General features: G+C 45.3%; 1 protein-coding gene across 1 annotated transcript in view; it reads left to right on the top strand.

The window, feature by feature from the left end:
* CACNG3 (calcium voltage-gated channel auxiliary subunit gamma 3) overlaps positions 1–26,941 on the top strand; it is a 111,006-nt gene that overhangs the window by 68,609 nt on the left and 15,456 nt on the right. Inside the window, exon 3 of the mRNA XM_075318131.1 lies at positions 25,006–25,089. Coding sequence (XP_075174246.1) covers positions 25,006–25,089 — 84 coding nt within the window. The remainder of the gene's footprint in view (positions 1–25,005; positions 25,090–26,941) is intronic.

Consider the following 26,941-nt stretch of genomic DNA (forward strand, 5'->3'; position numbering starts at 1 on the left):
GTGTCCTGTCTGTCTAGCTAGTTGTCAGGTCTCGTTATCCCTGTGTCCGTTACCTATACCCGAGTCTGGCTTCCCATACCTAGCTGTACCTGCTGTGCCCACCATACCTGTTTGTACACGCCTGTCCAGCATGCCTTAGTCATCCTGCCTGTACCTGAGTCCATCACCTGTCCTGGGGCTTAGCTGACACAGTCCCGGTGACTGCCCTGGGAGTGGTACCTGGTGTCTGCCTCGTGGTGGGCGCTTAGTTAAGCCCCTCCCACTAAGCCTGGGGTCCCCTTGTGGTCCAGTGGGTCCATTAATCCCGCTCGCTGCCCCTACACCGATGGTGGCCATTTTGTTACCGGGTGGCATTTCTGGGCTGGATTGGTTGAGGCTGGTTGAGCGGTGGGCCGGTGTGTCGCCCCCCAGTTGTCTCCCCTCGTGTGTATAGCTAACAGGGTCTGTTTGTAGTTTGCGTGTGAGAAAGATGCACATGAGTGTTCCCTAATACGCCATGCCACGGTTACTATGGAAACTGGCCGTCGTTACCGATGCAGCGTTAACTCCCCGCGCACTGACAGACTCAGCATATTTTAATTAATATTGTGATCTTTCCTCTCCGCCGGGTTGTTACCTGTCTCCTCTTAAATACTCGCCTGCTTGCTCTTTCATGTCGTGTTCTGCGCTCTCGCTGACTGGAAGAAAGGAGCGGACCCCGGGCATTGTATTTTAACAATGGCCCAAGTAGAAGCGCGGAGACAGCGCTCTCTGTACCGTCTCATACGTGATGAACCCAATTATACGCAGTACAATTCCCCTCAGCAGTCGTCTCTGCCATCACTAACAAACACGACTCTAGGCCCTCCGTGTATCACCAAAGCCTCCTCCACCAGCTGACTGACTCTTCAAAGCGGAGAGCAATTGTCTTGTGGGTCACCGTGATGGCGGCCATATTGGTTGTCAGTCAAGTTTCCCATGATTTTCAGCAGAAAATGCTGTGAACTGTTATGGCGGCCATATTGTTTGCCACTTAGCTCTCCCATTATCCTGGGCAGGAAATCAGCCATAGAGATGTTCTAGTCAATGGCCTCGAAAAGCAGAGAGTGCTCCTCCAGAGCTGCACTCCCTGCGGTATGGATCACACTCTCTAGTTATGGGGGCGATTTGGCTGGTACTGTCATGTTGGTACTGTAAGGCTCATCCGCTGAGGTGCCCAAGGTCCAGGTGGGCATACATACCACAGGTGCTGGTATGTGTGAGAGGGTGGTGCTCCTGCACCCCCTGTGAAGACCCCTGTGTTTTATTGTTTGTGAAATGTGATTCCCTGTATGTCTATCCTCTTTTTAGTCAGGTATGACAGGGTTAACTGTAGGGCTGGCCCATAGTGGGGTGTGGTGAGAGAGACCAGTGTGAGTCAGTTCTTGTTTCATGAATGAGATGTTGGTGAGCGAGGAAGAAATGAAGACACAGAGGAAAGAGAACAACTTTGGGTGTGTGTGTGACAAGAACAAGGGAGCAAGCGTCAGCAAGGAACTTACAGTGGCAGCAGTTCTCTGAAGCAGGCGAGTGGGGGCTCTTTAGTATTGCACAAGATTTAATGCAGCATTAGTGTACTTGGTTCTGAGGGACAGCCTTGAAGAAAAGGTGGATTTGGCCATACTGATGGCACATCTAGTTAGTTGGTAGCTAGCAAAAGCGCCCTTATGCTGGTTCCTAAGAATATGGAGTCACCCCTATTTATGTGCTGTTCATTTGAAACATTGACAAGTATTGTGTCGCCATCCAGAACCACTACGCATGTGCTTTTGTATGCACAGAAGAAAACTACAAGTGTAATGCCTACTTCCCTTTGTACATAAGTTTATTCTTAAGTAAAAAAAACCTGTTTTTTAGAAACTTCTCTGGCTTCCTCATCTTGGGGATAAAGGGGTCTGATGCCGCACAGAGCATGGCTGAACCTGAAGGTGTCTACAGTACCAACGTATCACCACACATACACCAAAGACACATCTTTCTGCAGCATGCCAGGACATGTAAAACTAGTACCTCGCCCACGATAACTGCCCCGTGGCATATTGCAGGTGTAGCAGATCGGTGAGACACACAGGACACAGCTGAGGGAATGGAGATCGCAGGTAGACAGGAGACCGATAGCAGATGTACCCTGAAGCCGCAGGCAGGAGACTTACTGGAGATGGCAGACAGGTAGCCGAGATACTGGAAACCGCAGGCAGGCAGAAGACATCCTGGAGATGGCAGACAGCTGAGATATTGGATACCGCAGGCGTATCCTGGAGAACGCAGGCAGCTAAAATACTGGAAACTGTTGGCAGGCAGAAGACATCCTGGAGACCACAGACGGGTAGCTGAGATACTGGAAACTGCAGGCAGACAGATAGCTGAGATATTGGAAACCACAGGGAGGCAGAAGATGTCCTAGAGAGTGCAGACAGGCAGCTGAAATACTGGAAGCTGTCGGCAAGCAGAAGACATCCTGAAGACTACAGAGAGGTAGCTGAGATACTGGAAACCGCAGACAGGCAGAAGATGCCCTGGAGACCACAGAGAGATTGCCGAGATACTGGAAACCGGAATCAGGCAGAAGATATTCTTGAGACCACAGAGAGGTAGCTGAGATACTGGAAACCGCAGGCAGAAGATGCCCTGGAGACCACAGACAGGTAGCTGAGATACTGGAAACCGCAGGCAGGCAAAAGATGCCCTGGAGACCAGAGAGGTAGCAGAGATACTGGAAACTGCAGGCAGGCAGAAGATGCCCTGGAGATCACAGAGAGGTAGCTGAGATACTGGAAACCCCAGGCAGGCAGAAGATGCCCTGGAGACTACAGAGAGGTAGCTGAGATACTGGAAACTGCAGACAGGCAAAAGATGCTTTGGAGACCACAGAGAGGAAGCTGAGATACTGGAAACCGCAGTCAAGCAGAAGATGCCCTGGAGACCAGAGAGGTAGCTGAGATACTGGAAACCGCAGGCAGGCAGAAGTTGACCTGGAAACCACAGACAGGTAGCTGAGATACTGGAAACTGCAGGCAGGCAGAGGATGCCCTGGAGACCACAGAGAGGTAGCTGAGATACTGGAAACCGCAGGCAGGCAGAGGATGCCCTGGAGACCACAGAGAGGTAGCTGAGATACTGGCAATTGTAGGCAAGCAGAAGACATCCTTGAAACCACAGACAGGTACTGAGTGAGCCGAGGTGAAACTAAGGCGGGCTTTGCACGTTGCGACATCGCAAGCCGATGCTGCGATGTCGCACGCGATAGTCCCCGCCCCTGTCGCAGCAGCGATATCTTGTGATTCCTGGCGTAGCGAACATTATCGCTACGCCAGCTTCACATGCACTCACCTGTTCAGCGACGTCGCTCTGGCCGGCGACCCGCCTCCTTCCTAAGGGGGCGGGTCGTACAACATCACAGCGACGTCACACGGCAGGCGGCCAATCAAAGCGGAGGGGCGGAGATGAGCAGGATGTAAACATCCCGCCCACCTCCTTCCTTCCGTATAGCCGCCGGCAGCAGGTAAGGAGATGTTCCTCACTCCTGCGGCTTCACACACAGCGATGTGTGCTGCCGCAGGAACAAGGAACAGCATCGTACCTGTCGCGGCAGCGTAATTATGGAAAAGTCGGAGCCTACACGATGATACGATAACGACGCTTTTGCGCTCATTAATCGTATCATCTAGGCTTTACACACTACGATGTCAAAAGTGATGCCGGATGTGCGTCACTTTCGATTTGACCCCACCGACATCGCACGTGCGATGTTGCAACGTGCAACGCCGCCCGAGTCTTTGTAACAGTGAAGATATGTGTCTTGGTAGGTTTTATATACACCCGAGCAGATAATCTCATGGGATCATGCTGGGCCATCTGCAAAGCCCGGAGTGAAGCACAACAGTGTTTAGTGAAACACTCTGCCAGGTACAGTTTACAAGGCACCGTCTATATGGACTTTAGCTGGAATGAATGGAGTTCTGAAAGTAATTTTTGTCTTGCACTGTAATATAGATACATTGGCAGGAATCATTTTGAGGGCTCTCTATGGCACACGCTGTGCTGAGCTTTCACCATTCAATGCAGATGCCGGCTGTGTTACACAGCCATCATCTGCATATAACAGCAGTGATCAGAGCTGAGCTCCGATTACTGCTGTTAATACCATAAACACTGCTGTCAATCTGTGACAGCGGCATTTAAGGCATGTCATCCCGTGGTGCGCTGTTAGGGGCTCCCATCAGCTCAGTCACGCCGCCATCGCTGCGTGCCAATGAGTTGCAATGGCAGCTGGGGGTCTTCTGATAGGTTTTATAGGGGACCGTGATATTACCAATGTACGTTGTATAGTTATATTGCAGTATATAGAATAAGCAATCAGATAGGTTTAAATCCCGTATACAGAATAAAATAATAAAGTTTTTGAGATTACAATAAAAAGAAAAAAAATGTAATCACTCTTTTCACATGAAAAATAAGAAAATGTAATTGCTGAGGGACGTTTAATGGGCACAGCTATACCCATTAATAAGGCAACAAATAGATCCCAATGGCGACTCTTGGGGGTTTGGTGTCTATTAAAGTTGCATAAGTAATTGCCATCACTGGAGCAGTTTGTGGTCCCCAGTCCGGAGATGTTAGAGGAATGATACCATCCCAATGAATGACATGAGTTAGTCCATGGACTAGAGAGGGCCATCAATCACATGTAATTAGGAATAGTCTCACTGACTATCTCTCTTCATATGCCATACATCACAACTCGCTGAGACCCGTCTCCCCTCCACCTTTCCGCACTGAGGACACAATTAGAGGGGAGATGAGAGGCGCCGATCCTTGGTGACATGCCTCTCCGAAAAGCTAAAGCATCTTCAGTTCAAGTAATAGGTTGTGGAGATGTGAGGCGGCCTCCATCCGTGACATATGCCAGTTATACTGGTCGGCAGAGCTCGTTACATACTGGTCTCCTCTAAAGGTGAAGCACTGACACCGGAGACTACAGGAGTGCAGTCATGCATGCTAATTAAATGTTTACCACCGATATAGGATAGATGGATGGATGGAGGGAGGGATGGAGGGAGGGATGGATAATTGGATAAATAGATGGATGGATGGAGGGAAAGATGGATAGATGGATGGATATTTGGATAAATGGATGGATGGATGGATGGATGGATAGATGGATGGATGATAGATGGAGGGATGGATAGATGGAGGGATATTTGGATAAATGGATGGATGGATGATAGATAGATGGATAGATGGAGGGATGGATAGATGGATGGATAGATGATAGATGGATGGATAGATGATAGATGGATGGATAGATAGATAGATAGATGGATGGATGGATAGATGGATGGATAGATGGATGGATGGATAGATGGATGGATAGATGATAGATGGATGGATAGATGGACGGATGGATGATAGATGGATAATGGATAGATGGATGGAAGGATAGATGATAGATGGATGGATAGATGGACGGATGGATAATGGATAGATGGATGGAAGGAGAGATGATAGATGGATGGATAGATGGATGGATAAATCATGGATGGATAATGGATAGATGGATGGAAGGATAGATGATAGATGGATTGATAGATGGATGGATAGATGGATGGATGGATAGATGGATAAGTGATAGATGGATGGATGGATGGATGGATGGATAAATGATAGATGGATGGATGGATAGATGGATGGATAGATGGATGGATAAATGATAGATGGATGGATGGATAAATTAATGGATGGATAGAGGGATGGATGGATGGATGGATAAATGATAGATGGATGGATGGATAAATGATAGATGGATAGATGGATGGATGGATAGTTAATGGATAAATGGATAGATGGATGGGTAGAGGGATGATAGATGGAGGGATGGCTGGATGGATGGATGGGTAGAGGGAGGGATGGATGGATAGATGAATAGATGATAGAGGGATGGATAAATGGATAGATGGATGGATAGATAGATAGAGGGATAGATAGAGGGATAGCTAGATAGATGTATAAATGGATAGAGTAAAAGGGATGATCTGCCAATGTTAAAGGAGAAGTCTGATATTCCAGGGGTACTCCAAATGTTAAAGGGGACTTCAAATATTAACTACTAATGTCAACCTTGACTATTAATAATTAATATACCATTATTCCTTAATGTTTCCTGTTCCCTTTGCTACATATGTAGACTGTGAGTCCTCGCGAGCAGGGTCCTGTCCCCTCCAGTACCGTCTGTGCCTTGTATTGTTCATGGTGATTGTACGTGTTTTATTATGTACACTCCTTTTCACATGTAAAGCACAATGGAATAAAAGGCGCTTTAATAATAAATAATAATATGTAAGAACGCTAGCTAACAGAGACGAAACCATGTATTAATAAAGAATATTTATTACACACAGCGCAAGTCTTCAGTTTATATTCAACTACTGTAGCTTCAACAGTAATATGAAAACCCGTAATAGCACTCAATAAAACCCAAAATTACCCAATATTCCCCATCCTTGTTATGTAAAACACACACACAACACAGCCCACCCCATCAAATACTATCTATTACTAGCTACGGTAGATATCAAGGGATTAATAGCAGTGCAGCAACAAGGGTCAAGGATGAATAATGCAGAGGACGCTTAGGGTTTTGTCAAATGGGTGGTTAATACAGGAACATAGGGGGTTAATGCAGGGGTCCCAGAAGTTACTTAGCCCAGTATATTCGTTATGATGCCGGTGATCAAAAAGAGAGTGAGCATGTGAGCTCTTGGGGGTTATAAACTCACAGAAACGGGGGGGTGCCCACCAGTCCCAGGCATGGAGCAGGGGCGCCACCGGGGGGGGGGGCAAACGGGACTTTAGTCCGGGACCCCAACAGAAGGGGGGGCCCTTCACACTTCATTTATTGGCTTGAGTGTTAGGTGTGGAGGCGGACCTGGCGTGGAGCCTCAAGGGGGCACCAAAATGATGTCAGTCAGGGGCCCTGAAATTCCTAGTGGCAGCCCTGCATGGAGGGATCAAGTCAGCAGTCTATTGTAATTTTCCCATCTACTAAACAAGACTCATCCCCCCATCCTGGCTGAACTTGTCCATTTGCTTTTGACTGGAGAACGGAACTTCTGATAGATAGATAGATAATAGATAGATAGATAATAGATAGATAGATAATAGATAGATAGATAATAGATAGATAGATAATAGATAGATAGATAATAGATAGATAGATAATAGATAGATAGATAATAGATAGATAGATAGATAGATAGATAATAGATAGATAGATAATAGATAGATAATAGATAGATAGATAATAGATAGATAGATAATAGATAGATAGAGGGATAGATAGATAGAGGGATAGATAGATAGAGGGATAGATAGATAGAGGGATAGATAGATAGAGGGATAGATAGATAGAGGGATAGATAGATAGAGGGATAGATAGATAGAGGGATAGATAGATAGAGGGATAGATAGATAGATAGAGGGATAGATAGATAGATAGAGGGATAGATAGATAGATAGAGGGATAGATAGATAGATAGAGGGATAGATAGAGGGATAGATAGAGGGATAGATAGAGGGATAGATAGAGGGATAGATAGATAGATAGATAGAGGGATGGATAGATAGATAAGTCATGGACTTCCATAGCCCCCCATCCCAGATGTGGCCCCCCCAATCCCCACCCTGGATATGCCCCAACCACCATTACTACAGTCCCCACCCTGGATATGCCCCATCATAAGCCATGGACTTCCATAGCCCCCATCCTAGAAGTGCCCCCACAGTCCCCACCCTGGATGTGCCCCATCCATCCTTCCTACAGTCCCCACCCACCATCCCCACAGCCCCAGTCCCTAATGTGCACTTGCTTTGGCAAAACTAATTTGTATTTGGTCCTGCCAATAAAGCTTATTTGATTTGATTTGATAGATAGATAGAGGGATAGATAGAGGGATGGATAGATAGATAGATAGAGGGATAGAGGGATAGATAGATAGATAGATAGAGGGATAGATAGAGGGATAGATAGAGGGATAGATAGATAGATAGATAGAGGGATAGATAGAGGGATAGATAGATAGATAGATAGATAGATAGATAGAGGGATAGATAGATAGATAGAGGGATAGATAGATAGATAGATAGAGGGATAGATAGAGGGATAGATAGATAGATAGATAGATAGAGGGATAGATAGAGGGATAGATAGATAGATAGAGGGATAGAGGGATAGATAGATAGATAGATAGAGGGATAGATAGAGGGATAGATAGAGGGATAGATAGAGGGATAGATAGATAGATAGATAGAGGGATAGATAGAGGGATAGATAGATAGATAGATAGATAGATAGATAGATAGATAGAGGGATAGATAGATAGATAGAGGGATAGATAGATAGATAGATAGAGGGATAGATAGAGGGATAGATAGATAGATAGATAGAGGGATAGATAGAGGGATAGATAGATAGATAGAGGGATAGATAGATAGATAGATAGATAGATAGATAGATAGAGGGATAGATAGATAGATAGATAGATAGAGGGATAGATAGATAGAGGGATAGATAGATAGATAGATAGAGGGATAGATAGATAGATAGATAGAGGGATAGATAGATAGATAGATAGATAGATAGATAGAGGGATAGATAGAGGGATAGATAGACAGATAGATAGATTACATTACAGTAAGTTGCAGAGAAAATCACTTCCATAAAGTGTAAAAAATCTAGTGGTCTGGATGGAATCCCCCCAGAGATGTTGAAGTACAGCCCACCAGAAATTCAAGCTGCAATGGTTAAACTGTTCAACATTGTGCTGAGTGGTGGTTACTTCCCTCGTACCTGGAACCAAGGACTCATTACACCGATCCACAAGAGTGGGGACAGGTATGACCCTGCCAACTACAGAGGCATATGTGTCAGCAGTAACTTGGGAAAACTGTTCAACAGCATCCTAAACAAAAGGATCATCAGTTTCCTTATCGAGCACAATGTCCTGAGCAAAAGCCAAGCAGGGTTCGTGCCAAACCACCGCACCACGGACCACATCTACACCCTGCACAGTCTCATTCAGAGCCACGTCCACAATACAAAGCATGGGAAGATATACGCCTGCTTTGTAGACTTTAACCCCTTCACGACCGCGGGCAGTAAAATTACGTCCTATTTTAACGTGACTTAACGACCAGGGACGTAATTTTACTGCCTAAACTTCATTTGATTGCCGTGGCCATAGCAACGGCTTTCAAATGATGTCCCCTGCTGTTTCTTACAGCAGGGGACCTTTGCTTGACCCCAGGGGGGGCGGCATCGCCACCCCCTATCGACGATCGATGTGATTGGCTGTTCAAATCTGAACCGCCAACCACATCGATCGCACTAATTTCGGCAAAAATAATGCCCGAATTAGTGCGATCCTGTGAGATCCAGCTATGAGATGCCGCAGCTGCTGCAGCATATCATAGGTGGACCTCAAACATGTCTCCCCCAGCCCCTGCAGCACTGATTGGAGCGATCGTGCTATGACGCGCAATCGCTCCAATCAGTGTGCAGTGGGGCGGTGTGATTTGCCGGTGGCCGCCCTCCTCAGGCCTGTGCTGGCCTGCGAGCCCTCCCCCAACATGGCTGCAGCGTGCAGTGGCTGGTACTTGTGGTACCACGCCACCGCCGCTGCTGCCGCCGCCGCCGCCCTAGCTGTCACCGCTGCTGCACGTGAGTACTGTGCTCACTTTGCAGCCAGCCCGTGCGCGCTCCCGTGGTGCCCCTGCGCGCTCCCGTGGTGCCCCTGCGCGCTGCCATGGTAGCCCCTGCCGTGCCCCCCCCGCGATCTGCTCCCCCCAACCCCCCCCCCCCCGACATCCCGATCTGCTCCCCCCGCGATCTGACTGCCTCCCCCATTATCTCTGTTCTGCAGCTCCCTCTCCGGTCTCCCCCTCTGCTCTACCCCCTCCCCCTCTGCTCCCCCCCCTCTGCTCTCAACCCCCCCTCTCTCCCCCTCTGCTCTCCCCCGACGTCCTCTTACCTGTCTTCACCGGCTTGATCACATCTGCGTCCATCGCTGGGTCCTTCCTGGGCATTCTGCTGATCTGCCTGCTGCTCCTGTAAAGCTGTCCATCTCTCTGCCATCTGTTCCTCTGCAGCTCTTCTGGTCAGTGATCCTCCTGCTAGTCCTCTGGGTACTGTGAGTATAACTTTTTTTTTTTTTCCGTATCCCCTGTCCATTTTTACACCTCATCTGTCCGTGCGTCCCACCAAGCGCTGATCAGGGATGCAGATAACGGATCGGCATCCCTGCTCAATTTTTGGCGTGACTTTTTTTTTTCCGTATCCCCGACGCTTTTTGTATCGCATCCGTCCGTGCGTCCCGCCAAGCGCTGATCAGGGATGCAGATAACGGATCGGCATCCCTGCTCAATTTTTGGCGTGACTTTTTTTTTTTCCGTATCCCCGACGCTTTTTGTATCACATCCATCCGTGCGTCCCGCCGAGCGCTGATCAGGGATGCACATAACGGATCGGCATCCATGGTCAATTTTTGGCGTGACTTTTTTCCATATTTGCGACGCTTTTTGTATCGCATCCGTCCGTGCGTCCCGCCGAGCGCTGATCAGGGATGCACATAACGTATCTGCATCCATGGTCAATTTTTGGCGTGACTTTTTTTTTTTTACGTATCCCCGACGCTTTTTTTTATCGCATCCGACCGTGCGTCCTGCAGCGGCCGATCAGTGCACTGCGTCTGTGCGTTTGAAAAGTCAAATGGCGCTCCTTCTCTTCTGAGCCCCGCCATGCGCTCAAACAATTTATTTCCACCACATATGAGGTATCTGCGTACTCAGGAGAAAATGCACAATACATTTTATGGTGCATTTTTTCCTGTTACCCTTGTGAAAAAAAAGCTACCTAGTTGAAGCAACCGTTTTGTGGTAAAAAAAAAATTTTTTCTTTTCACGGCTCAACGCTATAAACTTCTGTGAAGCCCCCAGGTGTTCAAAGTGCACATCAAACATCTAGAAAAATTATTTGAGGGCTCTAGTTTCCAAAATGGTGTCACTTGTGGGGGAGCTCCACTGTTTAGGCACCATAGGGGGTCTCCAAACGTGACATGGCGTCCGCTAATGATTCAAACCAATTTTGCTGTCAAATGGCGCTCCTTCTCTTCTGAGCCCCGCCATGCGCCCAAACAATTACTTTCCACCACATATGAGGTATCTGCGTACTCAGGAGAAATTGCACAATACATTTTATGGTGCATTTTTTCCCGTTACCCTTGTGAAAAAAAAAGCTACCTAGTTGAAGCAACTGTTTTGTGGTAAAAAAAAATTTTTTTCTTTTCACGGCTCAACGCTATAAACTTCTGTGAAGCCCCCAGGTGTTCAAAGTGCACATCAAACATCTAGAAAAATTATTTGAGGGCTCTAGTTTCCAAAATGGTGTCACTTGTGGGGGAGCTCCACTGTTTAGGCACCATAGGGGGTCTCCAAACGTGACATGGCGTCCGCTAATGATTCCAACCAATTTTGCTGTCAAATGGCGCTCCTTCTCTTCTGAGCCCCGCCATGCGCCCAAACAATTACTTTCCACCACATATGAGGTATCTGCGTACTCAGGAGAAAATGCACAATACATTTTATGGTGCATTTTTTCCTGATAGCCTTGTGAAAAAAAAAGCTACCTAGTTGAAGCAACCGTTTTGTGGTAAAAAAAAATGTTTTTCTTTTCACGGCTCAACGCTATAAACTTCTGTGAAGCCCCCAGGTGTTCAAAGTGCTCACCAAACATCTAGAAAAATTATTTGAGGGCTCTAGTTTCCAAAATGGGGTGACTTGTGGGGGAGCTCCATTGTTTAGGCACCTCAGGGGGTCTTCATACCCCACATGGCGTCCGCTAATGAGTGCAGCTAATTTTGCATTCAAAAATTCAAATGGCGCTCCTTGCCTTCCGAGCACTGCCGTGTGTCCAAAGATTTGATTTCCACCACATATGAGGTATCTGCGTATTCAGGAGAAAATGCACAATACATTTTATGGTGCATTTTTTCCTGTTACCCTTGTGAAAAAAAAAGCTACCTAGTTGAAGCAACCGTTTTGTTGTAAAAAAAATTTTTTTTCTTTTCACGGCTCAACGCTATAAACTTCTGTGAAGCCCCCAGGTGTTCAAAGTGCTCACCAAACATCTAGAACAATTATTTGAGGGCTCTAGTTTCCAAAATGGGGTCACTTGTGGGGGAGCTCCATTGTTTAGGCACCTCAGGGGGTCTTCAAACCCGACATGGCGTCCGCTAACAGGTGCAGCTAATTTTGCACTCAAAAATTCAAATGGCGCTCCTTGCCTTCCGAGCACTGCTGTGTGTCCAAACATTTGATTTCCACCACATATGAGGTATCTGCGTACTCAGGAGAAAATGCACAATACATTTTATGGTGCATTTTTTCCTGTTACCCTTGTGAAAAAAAAAGCTACCTAGTTGAAGCAACCGTTTTGTGGTAAAATTTTTTTTTTTTTTTTTTTCACGGCTCAACGCTATAAACTTCTGTGAAGCCCCCAGGGGTTCAAAGTGCTCACCAAACATCTAGAAAAATTATTTGAGGGCTCTAGTTTCCAAAATGGGGTCACTTGTGGGGGAGCTCCATTGGTTAGGCACCTCAGGGGGTCTTCAAACCCGACATGGCGTCCGCTAATGAGTGCAGCTAATTTTGCGTTCAAAAATTCAAATGGCGCTCCTTCCCTTCCGAGCTCTGCCGTGCGCCCAAACAATTGATTTTTACCACATATGGGGTATCAGCGTACTCAGGAGAACATGCACAATAAATTGTATTGTGTACTTTCTCTTTTCTCCCTTGTAAAAATGAAAATTTTATGGCTAAAGTAACATTTTTGTGTTAAAAAGTAAAATTTTCATTTTTTCCTTCCACATTGCTTTGGTTCCTGTGAAGCACCTAAAGGGTTAATAAACTTATTGGATGTGGTTTTGAGCAGTGTGAGGGGTGTAGTTTTTAGAATGGGGTCACTTTTGGGTATTTTCTGTCACCTAGGCCTCTCAAAGTCACCTCAAATGTGATGTGGTCCCTAAAAAAAATTATTTTGTAAATTTTGTTGGAAAAATGAGAATTTGCTGATGACCTTTGACCCCTTCTAACTTCCTAACGGAAAAAAAATTTGTTTCGAAAATTGCGCTGATGTAAAGTACACAAGTGGGAAATGTTATTTAGTAACTATTTTGTGTGACATATCTCTCAGATTTATGGGCATAAATTTTCAAAGTTTGAAAATTGCGAAATTTTCAAAATTTTCGCCAAATTTCCTAAATTTTCACAAATAAACGCAAAAAATATCGGCCTAAATTTACCACTGACATGAAGTACAATATGTCACGAAAAAACAATCTCAGAATCGCCAGGATCCGTTGAAGCGTTCCAGAGTTATAACCTGTCAAAGTGACACTGGTCAGAATTGCAAAAAATGGCCCGGTCATTGGGGTGTTTTAGTGGCCGGGGGTGAAGGGGTTAAAAAGGCCTTTGACTCAGTGTGGCACCCGGGCTTGTTCTTAAAAATGCTGGAAAGCGGAATAGGAGGAAAGACCTACGATGTCATCAAAAGCTCCTACACCGAGAACCTCTGCAGCGTGAGTGTGAACGGTAGAAGAACGGCCTATTTCCAGCAGAGCCGAGGAGTCAGACAAGGCTGCAGCCTAAGTCCAACGCTCTTCAATATTTACATCAATGAGCGGCTACTGCTCTAGAATCTTCACCTGCTCCAGGTCTCACACTCCATGACGCCCAGGTGAAATTCTTGCTCTATGCAGATGACCTACTGCTGGTGTCACCAACCGAGAAAGGTCTCCAAGACAACCTACAAATCTTGGAGAAATTCAGCTCCACATGGGCACTACCGATCAATCTAAAGAAAACCAACATCATGGTGTTCCAGAAGAGAAAAAGAAGATTTGACCAGCATCCTTCATTTGTCGTAAGCGGCTGCACTCTAACAGGAACAGACAAATACACCTACTTGGGCCTGGAAATTCACCAGTCAGGGAGCTTCAAACAAGCCATAGAGACCCTGAAAAACAAGGCCTGCAAAACCTTTTATGCCATCCGAAGGAAATTGTATCATCTGAAGCCACCAGTGAGGGTCTCGCTACAAATCTTCGATTCCATCATTGCCCCAATCCTCCTGTACGGCAGCGAAGTCTGGGGCCCTCACACTTACCCAGATTGGTCAAGGTGGGATTCCAGCCCAACAGAAATATTCCACCTGGAATTCTGTAAGCACCTTCTCCAGGTCCATCGAAGCACCTCCAACAGCCCCTGTCGAGCCGAGCTGGGCAGATTCCCTCTACACCTAGCAGCTCTGAAGAGGTCACTATCATTTCAGGCTCACCTACAGAGTAGCAATCCAAGCTCCCATCACCACAAAGCTCTGATATATATACGTGGGCCAGATGAACCAGGACCCCTGGCACAGCTCTCCCAAACCCAACTGGACAAAATAACCAATCACAGCAGCCTGACAAGAACCAGAATCAGGAAGATGGTAGACAAGGGCCAGGAGAGGTATGTCAGTGACTGGAGGACCGACATCAACACCTCACAGAAACTGACCACGTACCAGAGACTACAGAGAGACTACAGACTGGCCCCATATCTGGAGACACTCCCGGACCCCAGAGACCGCAGGACCCTGAGCCGATATAGACTCAGTGCCCACAGTCTAGCCATCGAATCCGGCCGTCACAAGCAGAGCTACAAGCCCAGGGAGGACAGACTGTGCCAACACTGTGACCTGGAGGCCCTGGAGGATAGATAGATAGATAGAGGGATAGATAGATAGATAGATAGATAGATAGATAGAGGGATGGATAGATAGATAAGTCATGGACTTCCATAGCCCCCCATCCCAGATGTGGCCCCCCCAATCCCCACCCTGGATATGCCCCAACCACCGTTACTACAGTCCCCACCCTGGATATGCCCCATCATAAGCCATGGACTTCCATAGCCCCCATCCTAGAAGTGCCCCCACAGTCCCCACCCTGGATGTGCCCCATCCATCCTTCCTACAGTCCCCACCCACCATCCCCACAGCCCCAGTCCCTAATGTACACTTGCTTTGGCAAAACTAATTTGTATTTGGTCCTGCCAATAAAGCTTATTTGATTTGATTTGATAGATAGAGGGATAGAGGGATAGATAGATAGATAAATAGAGGGATAGATAGATAGATAGATAGAGGGATAGATAGATAGATAGATAGAGGGATAGATAGATAGATAGAGGGATAGATAGAGGGATAGATAGAGGGATAGATAGATAGAGGGATAGATAGATAGATAGATAGATAGAGGGATAGATAGATAGATAATAGATAGATAGAGGGATAGATAGATAGATAATAGATAGATAGAGGGATAGATAGATAGAGGGATAGATAAAGGGATAAATAGATGATAGAGGGATAGATAGAGGGATAGATAGATAGATAGAGGGATAGATAGAGGGATAGATAGATAGAGGGATAGATAGATAGATAATAGATAGATAGAGGGATAGATAGATAGAGGGATGGATAGATAGATAATAGATAGATAGAGGGATAGATAAAGGGATAAATAGATGATAGAGGGATAGATAGAGGGATAGATAGAGGGATAGATAGATAGAGGGATAGATAGATAGAGGGATAGATAGATAGATAGATAGATAATAGATAGATAGAGGGATAGATAGATAGAGGGATAGATAGATAGATAGATAGATGGATAGATAGATAGGTAATAGAGAGATAGATAGATAGAGGGATAGATAGATAGGTAATAGAGAGATAGATAATAGATAGATAGATAGAGGGATATATGGATAGATAGATAATAGATAGATGGATGGATAGATAACAGAGAGATAGATAATAGATAGATAGAGGGATAGATAGATAACAGAGAGATAGATAATAGATAGATAGATGGATAGATAGATAATAGAGAGATAGATAGATAATAGATAGATAGATAATAGAGAGATAGATAGATAGATAGATAGAGGGATAGATAGAGGGATAGATAGATAGAGGGATAGATAGATAGAGGGATAGATAGATAGATAGATAATAGAGAGATAGAGGGATAGATAGCAGGATAGATAGATAGAGGGATAGATAGAGGGATAGATAGATAATAGATAGATGGATGGATAGATAGATAGATAGATAATAGAGAGATAGATAGAGGGATAGATAGATAGACATTTCCAACACTTTAATCTCTACAGATTGATAGATTAGAGAAAGAGATGTAAGAGTAAAGAAAAATGAGAAAGGGAGAAAGAATAGATAACAGATGTATAGTGTCATGAATATGTTGCGTCTGCAGGCTACATCTTGTATTGGAGTGTATTTACTTTCATTTGATGCTAAAAGAGTTAAAGACTAATTGCTTTATGGCTGAGATTATTCATAACTTTAATCAGAGCTGCAGCATCTTATCATCACGCCCTTCCGTTATACTTACCCACTCCTGGCTTTACTCCATGCTGGTTATATATCTTCTATACTAACCACATTGAAGGAGTCTGTGTCGTTTCAGTTGCACCTGCGAAGTGTCCTGCTGAAGAAGATGAGGAATACTATTTGTTGTGTCTTTCCATGCCCATTTGTCTTACCTCACTCATGTTGTCTTATTTCAGGGTGAGTTCAGGGCTAAGTGAGGGAATAGACTTGTGACGACGCACGTGGGAAGGACCCGTCTAGGGATTTTAGGGAGCTCATGGATCAGCCATAGGTATGTTAGGTGGTGTCCCCTCTCTCTAGCACCAGGGCCTACCTTTAGAGATACTATAAATAGACCTGAACCAAATATTTATCACATATGCCTCTTTTAAGCTAAAAGCCCACAAATTTAAAGGGCAGGTAGGATTCAGTACTAATTAAAAACAGCCTTAAACCTGATGGGAGTGGTGCACAAAAAACCCTTTTAATTAGAGCTGAATCTTACCTGCTCTTCTGTAATTTGTAGGTTTTTAGCCAGGGAGAGACATGTTTGATGAATATCAGGTTTAGGCTCCCATCACGTACAGGTACGCCTTGTCGTGGCTGGTGGGCTCTCATTTTTATACATATATATTCTATATAGCAGTAACACAGTCCAAATATCATATATTCACTGTTTGCATAAATCTTTGGTTTTGTTTTTATAGATAGAATACAGATTTGACTCTGTAATACATTTATTAGTAAATATAAATATCACGGGACACATTTCTCCGTACACCGCTGGTTACTCCGCTATCGCCATAGACCATCTATTTGTCATTGAGCGCCAGTAATTTGCAGCTTGCGGTGCGGTGCGTGGTGCGATTACACAAGTGACACTTAATTTATTATCTGTGGGCACAGACCATAATGCCACACACAGATGTAAACCGCAGATAACAGCGGCTGCACAAGGTAAACGCTTCCTCATAATCCTTCAAAAATGCGGGGGACTCGGAAATTGTGTTTTGGTTCATTATGTTTGCCCTTCCCTCTGGCAAAGAATTGATTTTCCTCTCTTCCTCCCTCATACACAGTAATGGAAGGTGCCCAAATGCTCCAATACTGGGGCACTGGAGGGTGTTAACCGTTCCCACCCCTGTAGTGTGGACTTACACTTCGGAAACTTAATCGCTCGTGTGTGGAATGTTTCAGAAAAAGAAGCAAAGACTTTTCATACCTGAGATATTTGATTGCTAAGAAGCATTCATGGCTTTGCATTATTTAGCAATTCTGTGTTATTTTGCAAATATGCTGCGGATATTGTTTCTCCAATCACATGCAAATCTGAATTCACTACATGGACTTTGGATGGATGGACGGATGGATGGATGGATATAAGGAAGGATAGATAGATGGATGGATGGATATAAGGAAGGATAGATAGATGGATGGATAGTTGGATGGAAGGATGAATGGATAGATGGATGGATGGATGAATGAATGAATGAATGGATGGATGGATGGATAAATAGATGGATAGATGGTTGGATGCAGGGATAGATGGATGGATAGATAAATGGATGAATAGACGGATGGATAGATGGATGAATGAATGGATGGATGGATGGATGGATGGATGGGTGAATGGATGGATAAATAGATAGATGGATAAATGGATGGATGGATATATGGAGGGATAGATAAATGAATGGATGGATGGATGGATAGATAGAGGGATAGATAGATGGTTGGATGCATGGATGATGGATAGGATGGATGGATGGTTTGTTGGATAGATGGATGGATAGATAGATGAATGAATGGATGGATGGATGGATATATAGAAGGATAGATAGATGGATGAATAGATGGATGGATTGATGGATGGATAGATGGTTGAATAAATGGATGGATAGATGGATGAACGGATGGATGGATGGAAAAATGGATGGACAGATGCATGGATGGATAGACGGATGGATGGATAGATAGATGGATGGATGGATGGATGGATGGATGGATGGATGGATGGATTTATAATCGGATGGATAAATGGATGGATGGATTCAGAATTCAGTACTTGGACTCTTAGGCGGGCTTTGCACGCTGCAACATCGCAGGCCGATGCTGCGATGCCGAGCGCGATAGTCCCCGCCCCCGTCGCAGCTGCGATATCCTTGTGATAACTGCCGTAGCGAACATTATCGCTATGGCAGCTTCACATGGACTCACCTGTCCTGCGACCGTCGCTCTGGCCGGCGACCCGCCTCCTTATTAAGGGGACGGGTCTTATGGCGTCACTGCGACGTCACACGGCTGGCGGCCAATAGGAGCGGAGGGGCGGAGATGAGCGGGATGTAAACATCCCGCCCACCTCCTTCCTTCCGCATATCCTACGGAAGCCGCAGTGACGCCGGTAGGAGATGTTCCTCGCTCCTGCGGCTTCACACACAGCGATGTGTGCTGCCGCAGGAGCGAGGAACAACATCGGACCGTCGCGTCAGCGTAATCATGGAATACGCCGACGCTGCACCGATGATACGATTACGACGCTTTTGCGCTCGTTAGTCGTATCATCTAGCCTTTACATACTACGATGTCGCACGCGATGCCGGAAGTACGTCATTTTCAATTTGACCCCACCGACATCGCACCTGCGATGTCGTAGTGTGCAAAGCCCGCCTTAGGTTATGTTCACACATTGCGCTTTTGCAGTGGGTTTTTCTCTGCAGGTAAAACTTGCGGTCTTCGCAGGAGGATTTGCTGCTTTTTTTGCTGCTTTAATTTGGTGCGGATAATGTGTCATTAGTGTAAACTACATGTTTAATCAATTTAGTCTTATTCGCCAAAAACATAGCGAAATTGCATTTTGGGTGTTTATGCAGAGTTTTTGCATTTTGAACTTGCTGGCTATGGGTGAAAAAAAGGATGCAAAAATGCTGAAAATATTTACTTGTGGCAATTTTTTAAAAATGCTGCAATACTTTGATTCAGCCAGGAAAAAAAAAACAAACGTGTGCATGAGATTTTGCTGTAAAAAGTAGTTTTTAGTTTGCACAAAAAAACGCAACGTGTGAACAAAGCCTTAGATTGCTTGACCTCCCCGCATGTAATCGCTGGCTCAGTTTCTGTAAAAAGCTGCTGTGAATCTATAAAACCCAATATGTTCTGTGCTGTAAGTGTTGGCAGATTTCTGGCGGCAGACAGCAGGATTTTGATTTCAGCTCTGAATGTTATTAGCAGACGACATACGATGGATGTCACTTATTGTTTGTGTCTTTAGAGTGCCATTTGCTCTCTATTTCTCCTATAAGGATGCATTGGGTGGTCAAAGTATAATCTCCATATCTTCATTTAGTGTGGAGATAATGGCGGAAATTAAGAATTCTTTCAAAATTAGAAGTGTTAAAAGTTTATTTTTGGTAATGAGAAAAATATACACTTTTCTATGCCTCTTGAACTCCAAATTAATAAGATTTGTTTTATAAGCACTCGGGAAATCAATACAGTATACAAGCTTTGTGGTGTTCTGAATATATCTGCTTTATTACATCATGTGACCAGTTTATATAGTACCTCAAACAAAGAAATAACTCCTCTGAACTATGCACCAATAAGAGCAGTAGGGGCGTGAACAGAAATGTGAAACTTCCCTGCCTATCAGTGTTAGCTGACCCCTATGCCATCATTCAGTTATAATACCAGATGGTTTCTATGAGAAGAAAATTTATTATATTCTCTCACAGCTGCCTACAAACTGTCTCCCTATGCATGAGGGCAAAATATTGTACAATATCTTTTTCCTGGGACAGCACTGCAGATCTGACCCTGTGATACCATGTACAGTGTCAGTGTGCAGCTTGTATAACAGTAAATTTGTGTCCTGTAAATAACTCAGCACACAGGCATTAATGTCTAAACCACAGGCAGCAAAAGTGAGCACACCCCTAAGTGAAAATGGCCAAATTGTGCTCAATTAGTCATTTTCCCTTCCCGGCATCATGTGACTCAGTGTTACAAGTTCTCAGGAGTGAATGGGGGGCAGGGGTGTTACATTTGGTGTTATCACTCACACACTCTCTCATACTGGTCACTGGCTCCTAATGGGAAAGAATTCTCTGAGAAGCTGAAAAAAAAATAAATGTTGCTCTACAAAAAGATAGCGGAGGCTATAAGAAGATTGTCAGCACCCTGACACTGAGCTGCAGCATGGTGGCCAAGACCATACAGCGGTATAACAAGACAGGAGACACTCAGAACAGGCATCGCCATGGTCGACCACAGAAGCTGAGAGCACGAGCTCAGGGTCATATCCAGAGGTTGTCTTCTCAGTATAGACGTATCAGTGCTGCCAGCAATGCTGCAGGGGTTACAGGGGTGGGGGGTCCGCCTATCAGTGCTTAGACCATATACCACACACTGCAGAAGTTACAGGGGTGAGGGGTCCGCCTGTCAGTGCTCAGACCATACACCGCTCACTGCAGAGGTTAGAGGGGTGGGGGGTCTGCCTGTCAGTGCTCAGACCATACACCGCTCACTGCAGAGGTTAGAGGGGTGGGGGGGTCCACCTGTCAGTGTTCAGACCATACGCCGCACACTGCAGAGGTTACAGGGGTGAGGGGTCCGCCTGTCAGTGTTCAGACCATACGACGCACACTGCAGAGGTTACAGGGGTGGGGGGTTCGCCTGTCAGTGTTCAGACCATACGCCGCACAGTGCAGAGGTTACAGGGGTGAGGAGTCCGCCTGTCAGTGTTCAGACCATACACCGCACACTGCAGAGGTTACAGGGGTGAGGGGTCCACCTGTCATTGCTCAGACCATACGCCGCACACTGCAAAGGTTACAGGGGTGGGACGGGTCCGCCTGTCAGTGCCCAGACCATACATCGCACACTGCATCACATTGGTCTGCATGGCTGTTGTCCCAGAAGCAGGGCTGTGGAGTCGGAGTCGGAGTCGTGGAGTCGGAGTCGGAGCTCATTTTGGTGGAGTCGGAGTCGGAGTCGGTATAAAATGCACCGACTCCGACTCCTAAAATATATAATAAATTGGGGACAGGAGTGCAATGCAGAATGTGCTGAATATTTTACTAAATAATAACATTTAGTATAATGCGTATATTTAAGTGAAAAATTTATTGTAGTACAATGTGAACATCAGACATTTAATTGTTTTTATGATACAATAATCAAGATATTTGGATAGAACATAAAATATTTATTGGAATACAACTTTAGAACACAAAAAACTAATAAATTGTAAATATGTAATAAATATATATATATATATATATATATATATATATATATACAGTGTATATACACACACGATATATATGTAATCTACTGTATATTACATAGTGTATTACTTATTTACAATTTATTACAGTTTTTTGTGTTCTAAAGTTGTATTCCAATAAATATATTTTATGTTCTATCCAAATATCTTGATTATTGTATCATAAAAATTATTAAATGTCTGATGTTCACATACACATATTCATGTACTACAATAAATTTTTCACCTAACTATAAGCAATATATGTAGGAGTCGGAGTCGGAGCCGGAGTCGGAGTCGGAGCTGGAGTCGGAGTCGGTGCAAGAGAATTTGAGGAGTCGGAGTCGGAGTCGGAGTCGAAGGTTTGGCTTACCGACTCCACAGCCCTGCCCAGAAGGAAGCCTCTTCTAAAGAGATTATGCACAAGAAAGCACCAAAGATTTGCTGAAAACAAGCAGACTAAGGAAATGGATTACTGGAACCGTCCTGTGGTCTGAGACCAAGATAAACTTATTTGGTTCAGATGGTGTCAGCGTGTGTGGTGGCACCAGGTGAGGAGGACAAAGACAAGTGTGTCCTGTCTACAGTCAGGCATGGTGGTGGAGGGTCATTGTTTGAGGCTGCATGAGTGCTGCCGGCTGTGGGGAGCTACAGATTATTGAGGGAACTAAATATGAATGATCCCCTCCCTTCATAGTCAAACATGATAACGACCTCAAACACCTCCAATATGACAACTGCCTTGCTAAAGAAATTGAGGGTAAAGGTGCTGGACCGGCCGAGCGTCTCCAGACCTAAACCCTATAGAGCATCTGTGAGGCCTCCTCAAGCAGAAGGTGGAGGAGCGCAAGGTCTCGAACATCAATTGGTTCTGGAATGTCCAGCGCCTCCTGTGAAGCTCTAGTGACCTCCAGGCCCAAGAAAGTTAAGGCCGTGCTGGAAAATAATGGTGGTCACATAAAATATTCACACTTTGGGCACAATTTGTCCATTTTCACTTAGGGGTGTACTGACTTTTGTTGCCATCTGTTTAGACATTAATGGCTGTGTGTTGAGTTATTTAGAGCAATTGGTTAATTCTGATATTGTTGGATTTCCTGAGGAAGGATTGAGTATGCGCTTCGAAACGCGTAGAATTTAAACCACCTTGTACCATTCGGCACCTTGTGTTATTGTGTTGAACAAACATCTCCTGGGAAAGAGTCCAGAAAAAAATGATTTTTCAACATATATACTGTATGTATATTTATATGAACTTTTGCCCCAAGCGGAAAAAAAAGCCTAGGGATGGTTCTGGGACGTGTGCCATAAGCAGGCCGGGTTACCCCCATAAACTTCAATGGCGACTGAAAAATCTACTTGTAGCGTCAATACCACCGCTATATTGGAAGTACAATTATAACACTATGATAGAAGGAAGCCATATGGAAACCATGCAGAGCGCAGTACAGTAGGTAATACAGAACTCAGAGGGTGCAATTTAGACACTTATTTAGGAATATTGGTCCCAAGATGTGCCAAAATCTCAGCTGTTCTTCTGTTCTCCTCCCCTGATAGTGATTGCTTCTTTGAAGGCCATGTGGACCATTGTATAGACATAGTCTGGATGTAGGGGGACAAGGAGATCACTGCATCACCAATCCCCTTCCTAGGGGGGCGGGTCTTGCGGCGTCACAGCGACGTCACACGGCAGGCGGCCAATAGAAGCGGAGGGGCGGAGATGAGCGGGACGTAAACATCCCGCCCACCTCCTTCCTTCCGCATAGCCGGTGGACGCAGGTAAGGAGATGTTCCTCGCTCCTGCAACTTCACACACAGCGATGTGTGCTGCCGTAGGAATGAGGAACAACATCGTATCTCCTATTGGGGCGACATTATGAAAATGTCCGACACTACACAGATCAGCGATTTACGACGCTTTTGCGATCCTTTATCGCAGCAGCTAGGCTTTACACGTTGCGACGTCGGTACCGACGCCGGATGTGCGTCACTTTCGATTTGACCCTGACGATATCGCAGTAGCGATGTCACAACGTGCCCCTTAGACACATATATTGCATCTTGTATCATTAGGTCAATAATGTTTGAGAAAATATTGTTCCTCACCTGTATATTGTGTAAAAGAAACCTCTCATCATCCTATATAAAAAAACACACTAGAAATGTGCAATGTAAAATAATCCCATCTCTTCGATCTTTGCATGCTCCTACCCTGGGCTGCTGAGAGTACCTGACTTCTTACCATGTGAGTATAAACAGTTAAAGGGAACCTGTCACCAGATTTTGGACTTCTAAACTAAAACTAGCACCTTAATCAGCGACTGTGCTGTATTGTATAAAGGTGTACGTAACCCTCTGACCCCCTTGTAGCCCCCAAAAATACCTTTATAAAATCTCCTGCCCTGTATATAAATTGTCTGGTCCGATAGGCGTCCAACTCTGCGCCTCCTGTCCCTACTTTCGCCATCCTCCTGAGCTGATCGACGTGGATGATGCCTCGGTGGCCTTCAACGTAGGTGGGCAAAATCTCCATTTTCCCGGCTTGCGCAGGCGCACTTCACTCTGCCCTTTTGCACGCAGAGCCGAAAACATAGGTGCGCCAGCGAGTGTTCTGCCGCAGGCGCAAGATTTTGCCGGTCGATGTGGATGAAGCGGGTGACGTCATCCACATCGCCAGGCAAAATCTCGCGCCTGCGCAGAGAAGTCTCCGGTTCGCGCAGGCGCACCTGTTTTCGGTTCTGACCACAACAGGGCAGACAGAAGTGCGCATACGCGAGCCGGGAATATGCTTGCGCAGGCGAGAGATTTTGCCTACCTATGTGGATAGAGTCCAAGGCGTCATCCACGTCAATCAAAACAGGAGGAGAGTGAAAGGAGGGACAGGAGGCACAGATTAGGATGCCTATCGGACCGGACAATTTACATACATGGCAGGAGATTTTATAAAGGTATTTTTGAGGGCTACGGGGGGAGGGGGTCAGGGGGTAACGTGTACAGTTATAGAATGCAGCACAGGCGCTGCTTAAGGTGCTAGCTTTAGTTTAGAAGGCCAAAATCTGGTGACAAGTTCCCTTTAAGTAAAAACAAAACAAAAAAAAAACCAAGAATGACGTCTGTGTTGTGTTCTTCCATGTTAATGAATGGCAGGACCCTTCATCTCTGAAGACAGAGTTTTAAGTTCCAATATTTTTTTGGCACAGTCGCTGCTTTTGTATAACTAGTTATCTCTCTCCCGCAGGAGCCTTCAGAGGAATGTGCAAGAAAATTGATCATTTTCCGGAGGACGCAGATTACGAGCAGGACACTGCAGAGTATTTACTGCGTAAGGACTTTAACTCGAGTGATCACCCTTCATCCTCAATACCAAGCAGTCTGGGCTATTCATAGTCACCTAATACATCCTCAGCAGCTTCACTTCTGACAGAATAGGGAAAGGTGGCGAGGGAGGGGGTGCAAGCTGGTCCCAAATTTGTAGATGTAATTGCAAAGGAGAAAGGATCTTTTGGAGAGACCAAATGAATAGTCCTTCATTTTTTTTTTTGTGAATGGAAAATCAGTTTTTACGCAGGTGGTCTGCGTCAATAGGGGGGCGAAGGTTAACCTCTGCTTAGATATAAGCCTCACAGAGAAAACCAAAGGACCATGTACTACAGATCCAAAATGGGCAGATAGGTAGCTCGCTCTCCCTATGGTGCACGCCCATAGCTGAGCTAGCCAAAAAGAAAAGTACCCATCCCTGCTCCAATGCCATCACACGAGAAGGTCCATGCCATTTTGCAGTAACAGGGTGTATTTGAGGGTTGGGTGATCATCATGTAGTCATCTTTCTGGTCTTAAGTCAATCTTGAGGGTTGGGTCATCCTCATGTAGTCATCTTTCTGGTCTGAAGTCAATCTGAGGGTTGGGTGATCATCATTTAGTCATCTTTCTGGTTTGAAGTCAATCTTGAGGGTTGGGTCACCATCATGTAGTCATCTTTCTGGTCCGAAGTGAACCTTGATGGTTGGGTGATCATTATGTAGTCATCTTTCTGGTCTGAAGTCAATCTTGAGGGTTGGGTGATCATCATGTAGTCATCTTTCTGGTCTGAAATCAATCTTGAGGGTTGGGCGATCATCATGTAGTCATCATTCTGGTCTGCATTCAATCTTGATGGTTGGGTGATCCTCATGTAGTCATCATTCTGGTCTGAAGTGAGTCTTGAGGGTTGGGTGATCATCATTTAGTCATCTTTCTGGTTTGAAGTCAATCTTGAGGGTTGGGTGACCCATCATGTAGTCATCATTCTGGTCTGAAGTCAATCTTGAGGGTTGGGTGATCATCATGTAGTCATCTTTCTGGTCTGAAGTGAACCATGATGGTTGGGTGATCATCATGTAGTCATCTTTCTGGTCTGAAGTCAATTTTGAGAGTTGGGTGATCATCATGTAGTCATCTTTCTGGTCTGCAGTCAATCTTGATGGTTGGGTGATCATTATGTAGTCATCTTTCTGCTCTGAATTCAATCTTGAGGGTTGGGTAATCATCATGTAGTCAGCTTTTCATTCATGTAGTGAACTTCCTTCTACCTGCTGGCATCCCTGGCACTTCTGAATATTAGGTCGGGTGCAACATCAAACATGAGGTTGTATCGGACCTACTAATTAGAAGAAGCATTGGAGGATGTGGGAAAATAGGAGCAGGATTGAAGGGAATCTGGTCCAGCAGCTATGGACTACCGATTAGAAGAGGCATTGAGGGATATGGGAAGGTAGGAGCAGGATTGAAGGGAACCTGATCCAGGAGCCATGTCTACCAATTAAACAGACCTTGAGGGATGCGGGAAGGTAGGGTCAAGATTGGAGGGAACCTGGTCCAGCAGCCATGGATTACCGATTAGAACAGGCCTTGGATGTTGGAAGGTAGGAGCAGAATCGAAGGGAACCTGGTCCAGCAGCCATAGATTACCGATTAGAAGAGGCATTGAGGGATGTGGAAAGGTAGGAGCAGGATCAAAGGGCCCTGGTCCAACAGCCATGGACTACCGATTAGAAGAGGCATTAACGGATGTGGGAATTTAGAAGCAGGATTGAAGGGAACCAGGTCCAGCAGCCATGGACTACCGATTAGAACAGACCTTGGATATGGGAAGGTAGGAGGATTGAAGGGAATCTGGTCCAGCAGCCATGGTCTGC

This window comes from Anomaloglossus baeobatrachus, chromosome 7, assembly GCF_048569485.1.
Source record: "Anomaloglossus baeobatrachus isolate aAnoBae1 chromosome 7, aAnoBae1.hap1, whole genome shotgun sequence".
Classification (NCBI taxonomy): Eukaryota; Metazoa; Chordata; class Amphibia; order Anura; family Aromobatidae; genus Anomaloglossus; species Anomaloglossus baeobatrachus.